Genomic DNA, 22,097 nt, shown 5'->3' on the forward strand with positions numbered 1-22,097 from the left:
CGCAACCCCCCCCAACGCCGCAACCCCCCCCAAACGCCGCAACCCCCACAACGCCGCAACCCCCCCTCAAACGCCAGCAACCCCCCCAACGCCACAACCCCCCCAATCCATCCCCACCCCCCCCCCACCCCCCCCCCCCCCCCCCCCCCCCCCCCCCCCCCCCCCCCCCCCCCCCCCCAATCCACCCCTCTCCAACGCCGCTACCCCCGCACTCGCCCTAGGTCACTGATGGTTGACGCCGTTTTAAAGCTACTCTGTTTTTCGCCGACGTGACCCGTGGCCACGTCGGCGGGGAATTCGGCCCATCCGCCACGGAGAATGTCTGTCTGTTAAAAATCAATGACATCCCGCCGGCGCCAGCTGTTTTCAGAGGCTGCCGGTGGGATTTGCACAACGCCGGTTTTTGGCCGCTCGGAGAATTACAAACCCGGCGGGAGCGGGAATAACGCCGCCGCCGGCCGATTCTCCGACCCTGCGTGGGGTCGGAGAATTTCGCCCCTGGTGTCCTCCTTTTTCACTTTCCTCTGATGTTGAACTTTAATTTTACTACCATATTAAGTTTTGGATACCCCATCATAAAGAGAGAAATTGTATTAAACAGCACCTTTTACAATGGCACAAAACACTTTCCAGCCAATTAAGTATCATTTTGAAGTGTTCTAATGTACAAAACATGGCCTCTAATTTGTAGTCAGTCAGGTCCTATTAACACCAATATGCAATGGTTAGATGGTCTGTTTTAGTGATGTTGGTTGATATCTTTTATATTCACGTGAGAGGATAGGAGTTACCGCATTTAACACACCATTCCTAGTGCATGAATCACAAAAGGCCAGTGCAGGTACAGCAAGTAATTAGAAAAAGTAATAGAATGTTATTGTTGTATTGCAAAGGGAATTTAATATAAAAGGAGGGAATTTATGTGTCAATTGTACAGCGCACTGGTGAGACCCCATTTGGAGTGCTGGGAACTATTTAAGGAAGGATGTAAATGCATTGGAAGCAGTTCAGAGATTGTTTGTTTATTAGACTAATACCTGGAAAGTGAAGGTTTTGTCTTCCGAGGAAAGGTTGGACAGGCGAGGCTTGTTTGTATCTACTGGACTTCAGAAGAGTAAGAAATGACTTGATGGAAACATTAACTGGGTGGATGTGGAAAGGATGCTTTTTCTTGTGACAGAATCTAGAACTAGGGGTCATGATTTAAAAGTAAGGGGTCGCTCATTTAAGACAGATGAGAACATTTTTCTGAGAGTAGTCGGTCATTGGAACTCTCCCTTAAAAATATTCAAAGACTCTGCTCCAGTGCCTTTTGAAGAAGAGAGTTCTAGAGATTCTCAACCCCCTGAGAGAAAAGGTTTCTCCTCATGTCTGTTTTAAAGAAGCGACCCCTTAGTTTTCAAAAAAGTTTTAAATTTGTTCTAAATTTTCCCACAAGAGGAAACATTGGGCTCGATTCTTACGCCCCACCCACCGCAAGAACACCACGGGCTAGATGCCGATAATGGAAAAATCCATTGACCTCGTGCAGGATTCTACGGGTGAACGTGGCCGGAGAACACCACCTATCCTCTCCAAATCCACCCTGTCAGTACCACTCAGGGTCTTACAGCTTTCAATCAAGTTACCTCTTACTCTTGACTCTAGTGGATATAAACCCAGCCCTTAACTCAAGTGGATAAAAATCCAACCCCTCCAACCTTTCCTCATAAGACAACCCATTCATTCCTTTAAAAAAAAAAGATTTAATGTACCCAATTATTTTTTTTCCAATTAAAGGGCAATTTAGCATGGTAAATCCACATACCCTGCATATCCTTTTGTGACATGGGTAGAATGTGCAAACTCGGGGCGGCACAGTGATTAGGACTGCTGCCTACGCGCTGAGGACCTGGGTTCGATCCTGGCCCCGGGCCACTGTTTTTGTGGGGTTTGCACATTCTCCCAGTGTCTGCGTGGGTTTCACCCCACAACCCAAGATGTGTAGGTTAGGCAGATTGGCCACGCTAAATTGCCATTAATTGGAAAAAACATTGGGTACTCTAAAGTTATTTAAAAAAATAACCTCTCTACTTTTGTAATCAATTCCCCTCATAATAAACAGTAACATTCTATTAACTTTCCTAATTACTTGCTGTGCCCATATACCAGCCTTCATGCACTAGGAAACCCAGATCCCTCTGCACCTGAGTTCTGCAATCTCTCACCATTTGGACAATATGTTTCTTTTTTATTCTTCCTGCCAAAATGGATAAATTAACATTTTCTGCAATATACTCCATTTGTCACTCACTTAACCTATCAATGTCCTTTCATAGCCTCCTTTATGTCCTCTTCACAATTTAGTTTCCCACCTATCTTTGTGGTGTCAGCAAATTTAGCAACCATACCTTCAGTCCCTTCATCCAAATCATTTGTATAAATTATAAAAGTTGAGACTCCAATACTGATCCCTGTGTCACAAATTGCCAACTAGAAAAAGATCAATTTATGCTAACTTTGTTTCTTGTTGGGTAGCCAGTCTTCGGTCCATGCCAATATGTTACCCCCTACACCATGAACTATTATTTTACGCAATAACCTTTGATCTGGACCTTATCAAATGTCTTCTGGAAATCAGTACATCCACCGATTTCCCCTTTAGCCACAGCACATGTAACTTTTTCAAAGAACTCCAATAAATTGGTTAAACATGATTTCACTTTCACAAAACCATGTTGACTGTCTGATTGCCGTGAATCTTTCCAAGTATCCTGTTATAACATCTTTAATAATGGCCTCTAACACTTTCACATTGACAGATGAGGTGAACTGGCCTATAGATGCTTCTTTTCTGTCTCTCTTTTTGAATAAAGGAGTTACATTTGCTATATTCCAATCTAATGGAACCTTTCCAAATCTAGTGAATTTTGGAAAATGAAACCCAATGCATCAACTGTCTCAATAGCCACTTCCTTCAAGACCCCAGGGTAAATTCCATCTGGACCACGGAATTTGTCAGCCCACAGCACAAACATTTGTTCATTACCACTTCCCTGGTGACTAATTTTCCTGAGTTCCTCCCTTCCATTTCTTGATTTATAGCTACTTCTGGGATGTCACTGGTGTATTTTACAGTGAAGACTGGTGCAAAATATCTGTTTAATTCATATCAATTCCCCAGACTTCTAGGGTAACATGGCGCAGTGGTTAGCACTGTTGCCTCACAGCGCTGAGGACCCAGGTTCGATCCCGGCCCCGGGTAACTGTCAGTGTGAAGTTTGCCCATTCTCCCCTGAACTCACCCACACAACCCGAAAAGATGAGCGGGGTAGGTGAATTGGCCATTAAAATTGCCCCTTGATTGGGAAAAAAAAAAGAATTGGGCACTCTAAATTTAAAAAAAATCATAATTATGTGTTCAACGTTTAGCGCTTTTGACAATACAGCATTCCCTCAATCCTGCACTGGAGTGTCAACTCAAGTCTCTGGAGTGGGACTGAATGAAACACCTTTACTTGAATGTCTGTGCGCCAGCAGTGAGCCACAATTGACAGCTCTGTCCTCCCAAGGCGGAATAGAAGTGTCCATTGACTCTTAATGTTACTGACCTTGAGGGGTTACAGCTATCCTGAGTTGAAAAACTAAAGCTGTATATGAGGACGACCATGTAATGGTTTCCAACATGATAACAGTTTGTTTCCATTGATTAGTAAGAAACTAGTGAAAGAAAATAATGTTAGACTAATCATAAAGAATTAAGGGGATAGACATTGATTAAAATATGTAATTATCTGCTATTAATAGCCTCTGAACAGACTATATATTTTTTTTAAGGGAACTTGATTGTTGCCTGAAAAGGAGTATTAAATATTGAAAGATGTGGGGATTGAGAAGCGTGGGATTAGTTGAGGTTGGATAATATAGGTTCTGGGATGCGAGTCGGGAAGTGAGATTAGACTGGATAGTAGAGTGTGGGGAATGGGAAAAATAGGTTAAGACCCAGTGGCTAATGGGGGATAACTTCAGCATGGACTTGATGTGTTAAATGCTTGTTTCTATCCTGTCACAATTTTTGGGATTCTGTGAGTGTGGTATGAGCGGCACGGTAGCACAGTGATTAGCACTGTTGCTTAACAGCTCCAGGGTCCCAGGTTCAATTTCCAGCTTGGGTCACTGTCTGTGTGGAGTCTGCACGTTCTCACCGTGTCTGCGTGGAGTTTCTCCAGGTGCTCTGGTTTCCTCCCACAAGTCCTGAAAGACATGCTGTTAGCTAATTTGGACATTCTGTATTTTCCCTCTTTTAACTGAACAGGTGTGGAGACTAGTGGCTTTTTACAGTAACTTCATTGCAGCGTTAATGTAAGCCTACTTATGCCAATAAAGATTATTATTAGTTGTTTTATTTTAGGTAATACTGCTCTCATACCAAATCATAATGAGGTTCAGCATGGACTTGATGTCTTAAGTGCTTGTTCTATCCTGTCACAATTTTTAGGATTCTATGAGTTTTATTTTAGGTAATACTGCTCTCATACCAAATCATAATGAGGAAAACAGCTTGATCTGTTTCTCAAGCATTGAGTTGAAGAGTTATGTGTAGATCATTGTAGAAAATGATTGTGTGACACCAACTGTAGAGTTTTTCTTTGTGTACAGGAGAAGCTTCAGAAAATGAGGAATATTTATGATATTTTAATAGAGGCCCATTGCTTTGAGGACTTTGAAGGATTTAGACTTGAGGACTTTGGTCTATGTCAGTAAAATAACACGTAGTTCCTGATGGCAGTCTGTGTCAGTTATTCATTTGATGTACAACTGATCTAAACAGACCAGGAGGATTTGCATTCAGGTCCCATTCTGTGTTGGATTGGCTGATCTCAGCTGGGATGGCTGCAGAAATGCTAAAACTTGCTTCAGTGCCTTTGGTTAGGGAGAGAGATGTTAATGCTCCTGATCACGTATTGTGATTTTCCCCTTACTGAATGAATGTAGATGTTGATGAGGATAATGCATCATACACTAAAATAAAAGCAAAATATTGCAGAGGATGGAAATCTGAAATCAAAACAGAAAATACTGGAAAAAGCTCAAGTCCGACAGCATCTGTGGAGAGATGAACAGTTAACGTTTAGAGTCCATGTGACTTCTTCAGAGCTCTGAAGAAGAGACAAATGGACTTAAAACATTAACTCTGTTTATCTCTCCACAGATGCTGTCAGACCTGCTGAGAGTTTTCAGTATCTCCCGTTTTTATTTTAATAAATCTTACACTGTAATCAAATAGCCTTTGGAAGTAGTTGATCAACTTTACTGGTGATTAGTAAGCATTTTGTGAGTTGTCATTTGGTAGCTCTAACAGTCTTCTTGTGTTCTAGACAGCTGTCTGCTGGAAGTGACTGTGACTAGAGCTACTTGAGCTCTAGGTTTCGGAGGTTACAATGTAGTGACCCCAAGTCTGTTATCTGCAAGACTGAGAGTGTTGTGGATAACACATTTATAGAGGTGTTGTCTTGCAGTTTAAGGTTATACAGGCAGAGAAGGCATAGGTGATCGGCAGGTGATCAAGAAGGATTAGGCTAGTGTAAGCGTTCCCCGAGTACATCTCACTCACCATCAGTATTCATTTTTTTACTACTGAGTGTGATAGTTCCTCTGGGAGATGTAGTCAGAGCCAGGTTCATGACACCATGGGGGATTCAGCTATACTGAGGAGGGGAGAGGGATATTGAGAAAGCAATAGTGATAGGGAATTCTACAGTTGGAAGGAACATAAACGTTTCTATGGTCACTAATGTCAATTCAGAATGGTATGTAGCCTTCCTAGTGCTATGGTCAAAATATCACTGAGCAACTGCACAGCATTCTGAGGAAGGAAGGTGAATAGCCAGAAGTTGTGATTCAATAAGGTGGGTAGAAAGAGGGATGTGATCCTGAAGGCTTATTTTTAGGGAGCTAGGAAGGGACTAGAAAACTGGACATCAAAGGTAGTAACCTGGATTATCATGGAGCCAAGTGTGAGTTAGCATAAAAATAGGAGTGAGCAGATGATTGCATGGCTGGAGAGATGTCACCGGAGGTAGGTCTTTTGATTCCGGAAATATTAGGACCAGTAATGGGCAGGTGGGACCTGCACAGACTGGATAGATTGTACCTAGACAGGACTAAACCCGATATATCACAGGGCAGTTTGTTAATACTGCTGAAGAGGATTTAAACTGGGGATGCAGTGTTAGGAAGAGGAAACATGGTACAGTAAGAAAGAGTAAGGTATTATCTGTGGGTCAGAGGAAAGAGTAAATGCAGTAGGATCTAACTCTGCATGTGCAGAAATGCAGCGTGTGGTAATAAGATTGGTGATCTGTAGGCACAAATAGTCACATGAGAATATGAAGCATAGCTTAAGTATCCCTGAGTACATGGGGCAGGATTTACCGGCTGATCATGCTGGTGGGAAATTCTGGCCCCACACCGGCACACGGGTTTCTCGGTGGCGAGGGGTGCTATCAGTGGGAAATCCCGCTGGCAGACATCTGCCTCCCACGCCGTAAAACACACGGTGGGGTGGTCGGTAAATCCCGCCCCAGGTATTCAGGAAAGATGAGGAAGGAGAAAAAGGTGGAGGGATGGCATATTGATTAAGGAGAATATTGCAGTGTTGGAGATGGGGGCTGATAGAATCACAGAACTGTCACGGCGCAGAAGGAGGCAGTGTGTGGTAATAAGATTGTGTCTGCTGCACTGGCTCTCAGGTGAGTGTTATGACTTAGTGCCATTCCCCTGCCTTTTTCTTGTAACCCTCCACATTGTTTCTATTCAAGTAATCACCAATGCCCTCTTCAATGCCTCGATTGATCCTGCGTCCATCACGCTTCCAGACAGTGCATTCCAAACCAGGACCATTCATTGTGAGAAGAGGTTTATTTCCCACATCACACTTGCTACTTTTCTAAATCACTTTAAATCTGTGCCCTCTCATTCTTGATCCTTGGTTACTGTTGAGAAACATTAGAGGTATTGTTCAGTGTGTTCTATTGGTTACCAACTAATATCAAAGAAAAGGAGCAAATTTGAATGGAGATTACAAGAGGTGCAAGTACATCGAGTAGTGATAGGGGACTTCCTAATATTAACTTAGATAGCAATAGTATTCAATCAGAAAGGGAGATTTCTGAAATGTGTTCCGGATAATTTCATAAATTTCATAGAATTTACAGTGCAGAAGGAGGCCATTCAGCCCATCGAGTCCGCACCGGCTCTTGGAAAGAGCACCCTATCCAAGCTCTCACCTCCACCCTGTCACCATAACCCCGTAACCCCACCCAACCCTAAAGGCAATTTTGGACACTAAGGGCAATTTAGCATGGCCAATCCACCTAACCTGCACATCTTTGGACTGTGGGAGGAAACCGGAGCGCCCGGAGGAAACCCATGCGCACACAGGGAGAACGTGCAGACTCCGTACAGACAGTGAGTCAAGCCGGGAATTGAACCTGGGACCCTGGAGCTGTGAAGCAATTGTGCTAACCACTATGCTACCGTGCTGCCCAATGTTTCTGATCAGTATGTTTCTGATCCAACAAGGAGGAAGACATTGCCAGATATGATTCTGAACTGGCATGGGTCAAGTGGATCAAGAATCAGTAGGGGAACATTTAGGGAACAGTGATCATAGTACCATCATTTTTAGATTGGCTGTGGAAAAAGACAAGCAATCTGGAATAACAACCAAGTAGGGATTATTTAAATAGGATGAAAATGGATCTGACTTCTGTAATAAGAAAACATCTGTGGAGAGAAACAAGTGTGCTGATGACAGATCAATTTGACCTGAAAGGGTAACTCTATTTCTCTCCACAGATGCTGCCTGACCTGCTGAGTATTTTCACCAATTTTTGTTTTTATTTCTGTCCTGTGTGAATATGAATGAAAGATTGGTAGGGAAAGCTGTATCAGAAGTTCCATTCCCACAAAGGGGGATGTTAGAACAATTGAAGTCAGAGCTCCCTAGATGACAAAAGAGATAGAGAATAAGGTCAAGAAGAAAATTCTGACGTATGACAGATGGCCGGTGATAATGAGTAAGCAGCCCGAGTCACTGTCCATGTGGAGTTTGCACATTTTCCCTGTGTCTGCATGGGTTTCACCCCCACAACCCAAATATATGCAGGGTAGGTGGATTGGCCACACAAATTGCCTCTTAATTGGAAAAAAAATAATTGGGTACTCTAAATTTATATTTAAAATAAAGATAATACAAGTAAGAACCAGGATAATATATAAAGTTCAGAGAGGCAGTGAAAATGAGAGAGAATGAGAAGAGAATGAACAAAGGGAAATCCAAAAGTCATCTATAGGCATATAAATATTAAAAAGTAGTAAGAAGTAAGGTGGGGCAAATTAGGGTGGAAAACTATTAATGCTCAATTTTCACAGTAACTTCATTGCGGTGTTAATGCAAGCCAACTTGCGACAAAAAGATTATTTTATTATTTGTCATTTTCCTGTCCAGGCAGAGGTGTTGAATCTCATTGTAGTATATTGCTCAGTACCACACATGCATTAAAGAAGAAAGAAATAACTTAAATTTATAAAGTGCCTCCATAACCTCAGGACATCAAATTGCTGTGAGATCTTATGAAAGACTTGAAATGTAGTCACTGTTTAATGTGAAAAAAACAAATCCCCCTCCCTACCACAAAAAACCTGAGGTGCAGGTCCATTGCACATTGAGCTGTTCATATCTGTTGCCTTTTTTATATGCTGATCATATTTACTTGTCCAGATTTTAATGAAGCAAAATTCCCCCCCTTTGAAAACCTGCAGAAGAGCGGTCAGTTGAAGAAAAGAGAAGCTCTGAATTGGCTCCACTGCCTTCTGAAGAAATGGCTCCTCCACAAGAACAAATGCTTGATATTTCATGGCAAGCTACAGGTATAAAGCGGCAATGAACTATGTGTATTTGACTTGCTACAACACAACTTGATGGTACCTAACTTACCTGGATATTCATCAGACTGCCTTGATTTAATCAGTTCTTGAAAAACTCAGTTTTTTCATTTCTCAGTACTAGTTGAAGAAACAACTACCATCTCTTAACTTTGAAGTCTTTCCTTTGGCCTTCTTCCTATAATATTTTTAGTCTCATCATCTTGTCTTCCTCAAATGAAGCTCTTGCATCTTATTAATTCTTGAAGCTGTACTCTTTAAACTTAAATCTGGCATAATTTTAATGCTGCTGCTTTATCTTGGAGTTTCTTCTAGGAACTGTCTTGCAAATCTGGAAAACACACAGGGGAAATCCTTGTCTATAAAGGTGATCCCTCTAACTTTTAGCCTCCAAGCTATTCCCTGCATCTGTTGCAATCTTGCTTGTTGTCTCTGCCTGTTTCTATAGTCAGTGCGTTTCTACATATGTATGCTCATCTATCTTCCAGTAAAGTTCTTGGATGGTGGTTGCAAGCGGGGATATTGAAAAATAAATCCCCTTTGAAGCCTGAAGATGCAGTGCACAGTTGGTGCCAGATTATACCTACATGGCACAGTGCAAGAATTTAACCTGGGAAATCTGATCTGCACTGCTTAGAATCTTCCAATCATATTCAAAAGATGTTGCCTTTTACTTTTGACATGCCAACCTTTATTCTACTTGTGCAGATCCCATGGCTTCAGTCACAGCACCTTTAGCATTTGAAGAAGACCTTTGGGCTAATCAGGAGGAAGTAACAATTAGCAGCACCACACTTTCACCGGCAGAACCAGAATCGAGTAGGTAGAATGAAATTGTAGCAACTATGCACATTTTGCTGATATCTTTTCTGAATTATTACTTGTTTTGAGGCGATGACCCTGGAGGTCTTTAAACGGCTCAAGCTTCCAACTAGTTTAAGACCAAATTCTATGAATCACATGGTGATGTTGGTAAGAGTTTCAATGATTTGTGGAACTGACATGTATAGATCATAAAGGCACTGATCTCTGTGCTTCCTAATTTCTGCTGCGGTAACAATGGCGGTGCTGTAATTGGATTCTGCATTTCTGTGCTAAGGAAAGATGGGATTGATGGTGCTTGGGCTCATCAAATAACTCCTAATGGCAAAAGGATGTGTGTGTGGACGCTGGGTTAGGATGGGATTGCGTATTGCGTGAGTCTTCACTTCCTAATAGCCTGCATACACATACAAAACAAATCAAATTGTTGTTGATGTTAAATATGCACTGATTGTGGTGCCAATAAATTGGGCCATTAAATTTAATTGTCAGTACACGAGTAAAGAGTGATGTTGGGAGAAATGTATTTATGCAGAGGGCAGTTGGACTGTGGGTGGCACAGTGGTTAGCACTGCTGCCTCACAGCGCCAGGGACCCGGTTCAATTCCAGCCTCGGCTGACTGTGTGGAGTTTGCATTTTCTTCCCGTGACCGTGGATTTTGTCCGGGTGCTCCGGTTTCTTCCTACAGTCCAAAGAAGTGCAGGTTAGGTAAATTGCCCCTTAGTGGACTCAATGGGCTGAGTGGCCTCCTTCTGCACTGTAGAGGTTCTATGATTCTATGAATGCTTCAAAACAGATGGTAAAGGGTTCAAGGCAAAGGCCATTGTATACTTTTATTGGAATAGTGCATGAATATTTGAAGTAGCAATAGATACTGCTACTTCAGTAGCGAGGTGACCGTGATTGCCCTTGACAACAAGACAGGGTTTAACCGAGTGTGGCATCAGGAACCCTAGTAAACTGGAATCAGTGGGAATCTGGAGAAATCTTTGCTGGTTGGAATTCTATCTGGCACAAAGGAAGATGGTTGTGATGGTTGGAGGTCAATCATCGTCTGCATGTGTTTCCTCAGGGTGCCCCGGTTTCCTCCCACAGTCCAAATATGTATGGGTTTGGTGGATTGGTCACACTAAATTGCCTTCTAATGTTTAAAAGTTATGTGGGTTTGCTTGGTTACAGGAATAGGGTGGAGGTGTGGGCTTTGGTAGGGTGCTCTTTCAGGGCTGTTGTAGACTCGATGGGCCGAATGGCTTCCTTCTGCACTGTAAATTTTATGATCTCAGTTCCAGAATGATACTGCAGGAGTTCCTCAGGATAGTGTCCTAGGCCCAACCATCTTCAGCTGCTTCATTAATGACCTTCCTTGCGTCATAAAGGTCAGAAGTGGGGATGTTCACTGATTGTACAATGTTGAGTACCATTTGTAGCGACTCATACTGAAGCAGTCCTTGTCCAAATATAGCCAGGCCTGAACAATGTGCAGGCTTGGACTGACGAGTAGCAAATAACATTCGTGCCACACAATTGCCAGGCAATGATCATCTCCAGCAATAGAGAATCTAACCATCGGCCCTTGACATTCAATTACTATCACTGAGTCCCCCCACTATCAACATACTGAGGTTACCGTTGACCAAAAACCAAACTGGACCAGCCATATAAATTCTGTGACTACAAGAGCAGGTCAGAGGCTAGGAATCCTGTAGCGAATAACTAATTTCCTGACTCCCCAAAGCCTTCACCACCTACAAGTCAGAATTGATGGAATACTTTCCACTTGCCTGGATGAGAGCAGCTCCAACATCACTCAAGAGGCTGAACACTATCCAAGGCAAAGCAGCCCTCTTAATTTTCACCTCTTCCATACATATGCACTCCTGACCAACAGTGGCAGCCATGTGTACAGTCTACAAGATGCACTGAAGAAACTCGCCAGGACTCCTTAGGCAGCACTTTCCAAACCCATGACCATTCCATCTAGAAATCTTGGGTAGCGGGCTCATAGGGGCACTACCATCTGGAAGTTCTCCTCCAAGCCACTCAGAATCCTGACTTGAAAATATATTGCCATTCCTTCATCATCACTGGGTCAGAATCCTGGAACTCCATCTCTAACAGCACTGTGGCAGTGCCTACACCACAGGGACTGCCGCGTTCACGAAGGCAGCTCATTACCATCTTCTCGAGGACAATTAGCGATGGGCAACAAATGATTCCTTAGCCAGTGATGCCCACATCCCATAAATACATTTTTAAAAAGGTGAACAGAATAGTGAAATAGAAGCATAATACAATGTATGCTGGAAATTTGAAATAAAAACAAAGTGCTGGAAATACGGCGGAGAGAGAAATAGTTAATGTTTAGAGTCAAATATGACTACTTCAGAACTGAACAAGGGTACAAATATTGAAAGTGGGGATGGGGAGGAAAAGCAAAAGTGAAATTCTAGAATAGGTTGCAGGAGAGATTTACTGGCAAAGGTGTCATGGAACAAAAGGCAAAGGCAGTCTTAACGATTGTAGGAAAGAGACAAAACATTTGTCCAGCTGAGTGACTGTTGGAAGAATGAAATGAAATGAAAATGAAAATCGCTTATTTTCACGAGTAGGCTTCAATGAAGTTACTGTGAAAAGCCCCTAGTCGCCACATTCCGGCGCCTGTCCGGGGAGGCTGGTACGGGAATCGAACCGTGCTGCTGGCCTGCTTGGTCTGCTTTAAAAGCCAGCGATTTAGCCGAGTGAGCTAAACCAGCAGCTGCGTCCAAAAACAAAACATAGAAAACACGACTCAAACTGGCACATGGCAAAAAATAAGAATCAAAATGGGGGACAGGGTTCATTGTTTGGAATTGAACAGAATAGTTGATTAGCTTTGGATTGCTCTAATAGAAAGTTGGCATGAGCATGATGTGCTCCAGTGCTGTGAACCTCAATTTTTAATGCAAAGTTGGTAATGACACCACTAACTCACTTTGTGTTTGTAGTCAGAAATGGTGAGTTGAGATTTGTTTTTGTATAAATCTGTCACCCTGTTTGCAGTTGCAGAATCTACAGGAAATTTGATGGCTGACGTAAAGCTATGGGAAAAAGAGGAAGTGGGACCTAATTTATCATTGACACCAGCTCAGGAGCACATACAGTCAACACAGGACGCAACAGGTAACCAGTGAAATTTAATATGCAGTATTACTTAGACTTCACTAGTAATCTTGTGGGTAAGTGCACTCTGTTTGCTGCTGAGTCACATGTATCTGAAGGACCTTGGTTCAATCCCATGTTTGTGCTGAGTTAACTATTCTCAGCAAGTTAGAGTTGTAATTATATTGGGAAACAAATTAGCCCTGGTGATTATCCCATGGCTGCTACTGAAAAGTTCGGCTGCAATATTTCCACATATGATTTTTCCCAAAGGACTAGCTGCCTGGGCTCACACATGAAGAGTGGTCAGTAGAGTAACATAACCCAATACAATCAATATCCCGAGAGCTGTACCCCAGCAAGGAACACTTGCCTTCTGGAGAGGAGTGGGACATATTTAGGGGGAATAAGAAATCGAGAAACCAGCTGAGATAATATCACAATAGTTCCTTGGTTTATGTGGAAGCGCTGTGCAGGGAATAAAAACTGTGAAATGGAACAGGCCTAGGTTGAAACTGTGTTCCTTTTGCTTTAATGCATATCTGTTTTTATCTAATATAATTAGAAGAACTCGCTATGATTCATCCCGGGGGGACACGTAGCATAGTGGTTAGCACAGTTGCTACACAGCTCCAGGGTCCCAGGTTCGATTCCCGGCTTGGGTCACTATGTGCGGAGTCTGCACGTTCTGCCAGACTCTCCATGGGTTTCCTCCGGGTGCTTCGGTTTCCTTTCACAGTCCACAAATGTGCAGGTTAGGTGGATTGGCCATGCTAAATTGCCCTTAGTGCCCAAAAAGGTTGGGTTGGGTGGAGTTACTGGGTTACAGGGATAGGGTGGAGGTGTGGGCTTAGGTAGGGTGCTCTATCCAAGAGCCAGTGCAAACGCGATAAGCCGAATAGCCTTCTTCTGCACTGTAAATTCTATGCCTATGACTACTGTAAGGTATAGTATGTTAGCTTTTTAAATTCATTCTTGGACATGGATGTCACTGGCAAGGCAAGCAATTATTGCTCATCCCTATCAGTGTGGTTTCCTAGGCCTTGCAGAGCCCAGTTAAGAGCCAACCACATTGCTGGTTGGGTCTGGAATCACACAGGCTAGAATGGGTAAGATGAAACATTTTCTTTCTTGAAGAGTGTTAGTGGTGCATTTTTAGATGCATTTTTACAATAATGTGGTAGCTCTATGATTACCATTACTAATACTAGCTTTTTATTCTAGATTTATGTAATTAGCTGAATTTGCCTTTCTTGGCTACCGTGGTGCAATTTGTTTTTTATTCGTTCATGGGACTTGGGCGTCGCATGCAGGGCCAGTATTTATTGCCCATCTCTTATTACCCATGAGTGGGCAGTTAAGAGTCAACAATGTTGCTGAGGATCTGGAGTCACAAGTAGGCCAGACCAGATAAGGATAGCAGATTTCCTACCCTAAAGGACATTGGTGAACCAGATGGGTTTTTATTTAATTCCAGATTTTTATTGATTTCAAATTTGGCCATCTGCAGAGCATTACTCGGGATCTCTCTTTACTAGTCCAGTGACAATGTACTATGCCACCACCTCCCCTTCTCCAGATCATTAATCCAAACCTCTGGACTACTAGTCCAGTAATAAAATCACCATACTTATACCCTGGGCTATGATACTGAACCAGGAACCCAGAGATCATGAGTTCAAATTCCACCACGGCAGCTGTGAGATTACATTTGATTTTAAATCTGGTCATTTGTAACTTGGCATCAGAAAATTAATGATAAAAGCTATTGATTTATTGTGCCAACCAAACGTCTTTGATAGTGTCCTGAAAGGAAGGAAATCCCAACCCATGTGGGTCTTATCTGCATGTGACTTTTAGCGCACAAGGTGGTTGACTCTATGGACCTTACCCGGCACCATGTCAGAGCAATACATGTGATCTTGTCAGCATCACCCATACCATAAGAATAAAATAAATATAGAAGCTCCTTGAATCATACATCAATAAAATAATTTCTAATATCACACTTGTGGACTAATTGTAATACACAGGTTAGGGTATAGGAGGGGGGGGCTGATGGCCAGTCTGGGCACCTGAACACCTTTCCCTTACGTTACACAAACTAACATACTCTGAATTCTGATATAAGGCAATAAATAGCGCTTCTGAGCATTGAGGTGATATTTATAAAACTTTCCAGTATATTTTATTGTTCCATCAGCCTTTTGTTTGTAATTGTCCACTCTTTTACTTCCCTCTGCACTCTATGATAACACAATGCAATGCTCAATGCTGTAGTTCATTTACAGTAAGAAGTCTTACAACACCAGGTTAAAGTCCAACATGTTTGTTTCAAACACTAGCTTTCGGAGCACTGCTCCTTCCTCAGGTGAATCACCTGAGGAAGGAGCAGTTATCCAAAAGCTAGTGTTTGAGACAAACATGTTGGACTTTAACTTGGTGCTGTAAGACTTCTTACTGTGCTCACCCCAGTCCAACGCCAGCATCACATTGTAGTTCATTCAGTGATGCAAGCCTTGTATATTGCAACTTTAGAATCCTTGCTGAGGGCAAATGCAACATGAGACACACTCACTTTTAAATTAATAATTAAGTATGATCATTGCTCATATATACAGAGGAAAGCAGCTCTGCTGTCTGACAGGATCCAATCAAGAGGAGAGAAACCATTTCTACTAAACTCTGGGGAGGGATGGCAAGGTGGCACAGTGGTTAGCACTGCTGCCTACGGCGCTGATGACCCGGGTTCGATCCCAACCCCGGGTCACCGTCTGTGTGGATTTTGCACATTCTCCCCGTGTCAGCGTGGGTTTCACACAACCCAAAGGTGTGCAGGTTAGGTGGATTGGCCACACTAAATTGCCCTTAATTGAAAAAAAATAATTGGGTACTCTAAATTTAAAAACAATTCTGGGCTTGCTGGGCCCAATGGCTTTCTCTAGTTCCTGTAAACAGCAATGAATAGAAAATTTTTTGTGCTGCGTAAGAGAGTAGTTAGGAAGTGGAGTAGTTTGAGACCGAGGTGGGAAGCAGTGTTTAGAGAAAAGTGTCGCAAGGATTCCACTATCAGAAAAACAGACTGGTTAAAGTGATCTGACGTTTTGAATGCACGGTAGCACAAGTGACGTTTTAGGTAGCACAGTGGTTAGCACTGTGGCTTCACAGAGCCCAGGTTCGATTCCCTGCTGGGTCACTGTCTGTGCGGAGTCTGCACGTTCTCCCTGTGTCTGCGTGGGTTTTTCCGGGTGCTCCGGTTTCCTCCCACAGTCCAAAGACGTGCAGGTTAGGTGGATTGGCCGTGATAAATTGCCCTTAGTGACCAAAAAAGGTTAGATGGGGTTATTGGATTATGGGGATAGGGTGGAAGTGAGGGCTTAAGTGGGTCGGTGCAGACTCGATGGGCCGAATGGCCTCCTTCTGCATTGTATGTTCTATGGTCTATGAATGCATTGTAACATGAAATACAGATGAGAAAGAAAACTCTTGTTAGAAGGGTTGTAGCTTTTCATTGTGGGGCGGCCACTTCCTTGGCTTCCAATAAGCTTTGTCATTGAGCTAAACATAGAACATACAGTGCAGAAGGAGGCCATTCGGCCCATTGAGTCTGCATCGACCCACTGAAGCCCTCACGTCCACCCTATCCCCGTAACCCAATAACCCCTCCCAACCTTTTTTGGACACTCGGCAATTTATCATGGCCAATCCACCTAACCTGCTCGTCTTTGGAGTGTGGGAGGAAACCGGAGCACCCGGAGGAAACCCACGCAGACACGGGGAGAACGTGCAGACTCCGCACAGACAGTGACCCAGCAGGGAATCGAACCTGGGACCCTGGCGCTGTGAAGCCACTGTGCTCGCCACTTGTGCTACCGTGCTGCCCCCAAAGGGGGTGACTTTAATGTAAACTCTCTTCTTGTCAAAACATTCATTGTTCCTTTTCTGTTTAGTTCAGATTGAGTTGAATTAGGCTTCTTTAAAACTCAGCTTTGCAAATTTGATCTGACTTTGTTTTTAATGGTGCTTTGCAGTCAACAAATAGAGAGAGTTGTGTCACATAGCATACATAGAATAGGTTTAGTTTGCCAATACACCATAAGGTATAATAATAAACCATACACACTGGAATGATCCCCCTACGCAATGAATGGCCTGCAGTTGGGTCAATAGGGCCTCAGCTTTCTGGAGGGAGAAATAAATTGACTATAGTTCATCTTGACTGACCCCTGCTGGTACATGCAGGACACACAAAGCATTGCTCGAATGCCATCTACAGTCACATGGCCCATTAATACTGGTGACTAGACACCTTGGGCTGGATTCTCCGCGCCAAAATTGCGTTCGGACTGACGCGACCTTCGCGACCCACGCCGGCTGACCTGCGCGACCCACCATTTTCTCTTACATTGTTTGTTGCTGACTGAAATGGAGGAAATGGTTTTGGGTCCCTTTGGCCTCAATGGTCCCTTTGTCCCCCCGAACTTGGGAAAAAAAAGACTGCGACCATATTTTTTTTCTTTTTAAAAATGTGGCCGCACTTGCGCATGCATGCCGATCATCAGTGCGCATGCGCATACTTTTGCGCATGCGCACCGATGATCGGGCACACATGCGCAGCGCGGCCAAATTTTTTTGATCGGTTCCGGCCATTTTGAGGCCGCTCGCAGCCGGCATTATTAAAAGCTGGCTGCTGCAGCTGTTGCGCGTGGATTTGCGCGATCGGTAGCGACGCGACGGACGGATCTGACACCCGCCCGCGGGTCACGCCCCTGAGTTTGACTGTCTGGCCAAGAGAACAAAGTACTAAAATAAACTGCCAGTGTGTGGAATGAATGCTCAGTAGGATTCAACCTCAAGGGAATAATGAGCAGATTAGTAGAAGAGGCCATATGCTTGTGATGCAGTAAGTTGGCATTACAACATGTGTGCCAAGAAATGATGGTTGAAGGTTGAAAACTACTAGCTTGGTCATGCAGTCAGCAGTTTCAGAATATGAACTGAGCATTGTTGAACCACAGGGAGGGAGGGAAGCAGTGGGTACTGTGTTATGCCACTTTGCAGCCAGAGGCAAAAGCACATCTGGCAAGTGTCACTGATGAGAAGTGACAAATGCTCATATTGATTTTAAGACGTGAACTGTGTGGTTAAGTATCCCTTCATTTTACAACAATAAGTCTGTAAATGCTAGACACAGTGTAAATGTAAACACAGCTCGTCTGTATTTTTTAAATTAAATTTGTTTTTTTAATTAGCTTGGCCAATCCACCTACCCTGCACACCTTTTGAGTTGTGGGGATGAGACCCATGCTGACATGAGGAATAATTTTCAATTTGTTTCTTCGTATTATTATTTTAAAAGTTTAATTATTGAAATGCCCTACCTGACACCACAGTGGGGTTCCTACACCATATGGCTCAAGAAGGCGGCTCGCCAGTCAGTACCTTCTCGAGAGAAATTACGGATGAGCAGTAAATGTTGGTCTAGCCAGCGATGCTCGTATCCCAGATACACATAAAATAAAATACTTGATAGTGGTTTGAGGAGGTACAATGCAGATATTTAATTTCTCCCATTGTCTAGGAAATTATGTGATGAGACAAAATAAAAACTGAAGGGCGTGGGGTTATAAGTTTTCAACCTGCTTTTAGGCTTTTATTTCCCCTGCTCCACCTTCCCTGAATAACTTATAGATTTGGTGCATCCAGTGTGACACTAATCTTTAGAAACCAGAGACTTCTGAGTTTTTTCACTGAATGGCCCAGTGGAAAAATAACACTACATAGAAGTTGCAACATGAAAATGCAATCAATCCAACCACTTTTTATTCCTTAATGTTTATTCCTCCTGTTTCCATATTCCTTTATCCTCATTTCCTTTATTTACATATCCAATCTAATCTTGAATGTTAGCAGAATTGGAATCCCACACCCTCTCAGTTCTGTGTGAAGAAGCCTTCTTGTTTTATTTTCTAAAAGTTAATCTTGTATCTGTGACCTGTTCTTCTAGACCATTCAAATATTGAAAATAATCTGCTATCTACTGTGTCCCCTCTGTTCCTAACTTTAAACACTTTAATTATACTTTCCCATAATCTGCAACAATGACCACATAGTCCAGTTTTAGTGATGATCGCTGGGCAATAAATATTGGCCAGGACATCGGGAAGAACTCCTGGATTTGTGTTCTAAAATGGGCCTTGAAATTACAACTTTCTGTCTCTGAGGTATCTGTGCCGACCGTGGGCCATGGCTAACAATGTCATGCTCTACTTAGAGACTTGAGCAGATATCCTTTGTTGACAATTTAGTGCAGTACTAAAGGAGTGTTGAATCCTATTAACATTCTATGCACTTCAATAAGATCAGCAAAAATTTGCATTTACATAGCACCTTTAATGTAATAAAATGTTGCATCTTCTATACTTAAGGGAATACAGGCCAAGTTATGCAACCTGTCCTCATAATTTAACCCTCCAAGTTCTAATATCATTCCAGTGAATCTGCACTGTACCCATTCCGAAGACCAATGATCCAACTTGAGGTATGGTACCCAAAACTGAACATCGTATTCCATATGTTGCTCTATACACAGAAACACAACTTCCTCGCCTTCATAACCCTTCATATTCCATTTGTCGCTTTAATTGCTTTTATATCTGTCTACTAACTTTAAATTATTAGTAAACTTGGGCTCCCAAATCCCTTTGTTCTCAACAGTTACTAACTTCTCATAGTTTAGAAAATATTCCAGTGTATCAATCTTGGCTTTCAGTGAATGACCTCACATTTGCCCAAATTGAACCTGTTTAGCTATGGTTCTGTCAACACACTTAATCTATCCTATCTGGAATGCTTACTGTACCTTTTAATTATGTGCCATATTAGTTATACAAGTTTCTATTACTTCACTCAATTTATTAATATATATGATGAAAATGTTACCCCTGTGAAATATCACTTGTCACATGCTGCTGAACTGAGTATGTAGCCTTTACCCCCACTCTTTCCTATCTCCCAGCCAATTTCTAACCCAATTTAAAAGGCTGCCTCCAATTCTATGCACTTTCACCTTTGCCAGGAACGTTGTGTGGAACTTTGTGTGGATATTTTGTTCCTTTCCTTATTGGTGACCTCTTCCAAAAAAAAACTCAGATTAGCCAAGCGTGAATAGCTTTAAATGGCTGTCTGTCTCTGATTAGTTTTAATTTCCTCAAATGCCGAGTCACTTTATCTTTAATGACAGGTTCATTCCCTTGGTGTCTACACCACAGTTATCCCTCAATCAACATTTAAAACAGATGTTCTGATCATTAATTTCATTCCTGTCTGTTGGATCTTTCTGTGTGTAAATTGACATGCATTTCCTTACTTTGCACAAGTGGCTACATTTCAAAAGTACTTGATTAACTGTGAAGTGCTTTGGGATGTTCTGAGGTTGTGAAAGATGCCATACAAATACCAGTTTCTTTTGAAACGCTGCTGATTACTTTTATTTATTGTTTGGGGATTTCATCCATAATCAAAGACTCTAAATTTCCTGTACCACAGATTTTAAACTAAACAGCCTATAATTACCTGGATTAACAAGGCATTTTTACCCAAAATGGGAGCCCACACACAATAGAGCCTTGATTTATATAGTTTTTAGGCCTTTATTCATTTTTTATTCATCTCCCTTGCATCATGTAAGGCTAATGATGTTTTGTGTTCCTTTAGTCCCACCACCTTATTTAAAAACAAATTATGTATCATATTACTCACCTCACTACAAGTTCAGAATGCACTTCCTTCTTCAATGTAGTGTCTGATACAGATGAGGAGGCTCTTGTGTTTTGAGTTTGTTGATATCGGATGGTGCAGCTGTACAGTTGCCCTCAGGAACCAAGCTAAAAGGGTAAAATTAAAGAGTGTTCCCATTCATTCTCAATGCCCATGACTGTTGCTGTATAATTGTGTGATTTTTGCCTTTGGGAGAGTACTGAATCCGGCACCGCTGTGATGATCCCACTACGGCCTCTGCCCCCCACCTTACCATCAAAGAGCTGGGCTGCCATGGAGGATGTCCATTTGATTAATGCTCCTGTATAATATTGCTGTCAGAGTCTGTACTTTCAGGAAAAGAAGGCACACATGCTGGCAAAAATAATTTTTTACTAAGAGCTTCAGAACTAATCTTACTGCAGTTGGGACATTGATTTTTAGTTGACTATCGAGCAAAAATATCAATTGCACCAAATGTTTTGCCCAAATCTTCCAGTTAGCGGTGTTCCTGGCATACTCACTGCTGACTGTGAAGATGATTATAGTCCTATCTTTTCCCAACCTTGCAGCCAACCTTCCTGTCCTTGCTACAACAGTGATCCCGTGTTGCAGTGCACAAAGGATCAACAGAGAGGCCATGCCTCCTTTTTTTTTTAACAATGTCAGCTACTTTGTTCAGGCAAGATTTGAAAGGTCTTACGAGCTTTAGTGGTGCAAGTTGAGTAGAGGAGTGTAGGGAGTAGGGATGGATGTTCAGGTTGGCGGGGTGGGTAGTCGGGTGTGAGGGTGGTTTGAGTACTCGGTTAAGTATCGTGCCACAGGCCCTGTCTTTGTGAGGTTGGTGATATTTTGGGAGGGGCCCCAGCAGTGTCAATGTGTCCATTGGCAGTTTTAACTTGCAGGGTAATTACCATGTATGTATGAGAGTGAGGACTTCTGGAGCACCCTGATACGCAGCAGTGGCCACAATTGGCATTGGAAGATCTAGGCCAACATGTGGCAGCAGGGGGCAGCACGGTAGCATGGTGGTTAGCATAAATGCTTCACAGCTCCAGGGTCCCAGGTTCGATTCCCGGCTGGGTCGCTGTCTGTGCGGAGTCTGCACGTCCTCCCCGTGTGTGTGCGCGTGGGTTTCCTCCGGGTGCTCCGGTTTCCTCCCACAGTCCAAAGATGTGCGGGTTAGGTGGATTGGCCATGCTAAATTGCCCGTAGTGTCCTAATAAAGTAAGGTTGGGGGGGGGGGGGGGGGGGGGGGGGGGGGGGGGTTGTTGGGGGTATAGGGTGGATACGTGGGTTTGAGTAGGGTAATCATGGCTCGGCACAACATAGAGGGCCGAAGGGCCTGTTCTGTGCTGTAATGTTCTATGTTACAAATGATGACAAAAGACTGAATTTTATGGGTCACACACAGGCTGGAAAACAGGTGCATGGACCTGTAAAATAGGAT

The 22,097-nt window shown here is 42.9% G+C and overlaps 1 protein-coding gene across 11 annotated transcripts in view; it reads left to right on the forward strand.

Annotated features, from left to right (window-relative positions):
• LOC119972367 (microtubule-associated protein 4-like) overlaps positions 1 to 22,097 on the forward strand; it is a 516,984-nt gene that overhangs the window by 323,137 nt on the left and 171,750 nt on the right. For 9 of the 11 annotated variants that reach the window (XM_038808936.1, XM_038808935.1, XM_038808937.1 and 6 more), the window contains 3 exons: positions 8,806 to 8,913; positions 9,637 to 9,747; positions 12,791 to 12,910. In XM_038808936.1, coding sequence (XP_038664864.1) covers positions 8,806 to 8,913; positions 9,637 to 9,747; positions 12,791 to 12,910 — 339 coding nt within the window. The remainder of the gene's footprint in view (positions 1 to 8,805; positions 8,914 to 9,636; positions 9,748 to 12,790; positions 12,911 to 22,097) is intronic. The other 2 variants (XM_038808933.1, XM_038808940.1) reach the window with 2 other exon arrangements.

The sequence above is a fragment of the Scyliorhinus canicula genome, chromosome 10 (genome assembly GCF_902713615.1).
Source record: "Scyliorhinus canicula chromosome 10, sScyCan1.1, whole genome shotgun sequence".
In the NCBI taxonomy this organism is placed as follows: domain Eukaryota; kingdom Metazoa; phylum Chordata; class Chondrichthyes; order Carcharhiniformes; family Scyliorhinidae; genus Scyliorhinus; species Scyliorhinus canicula.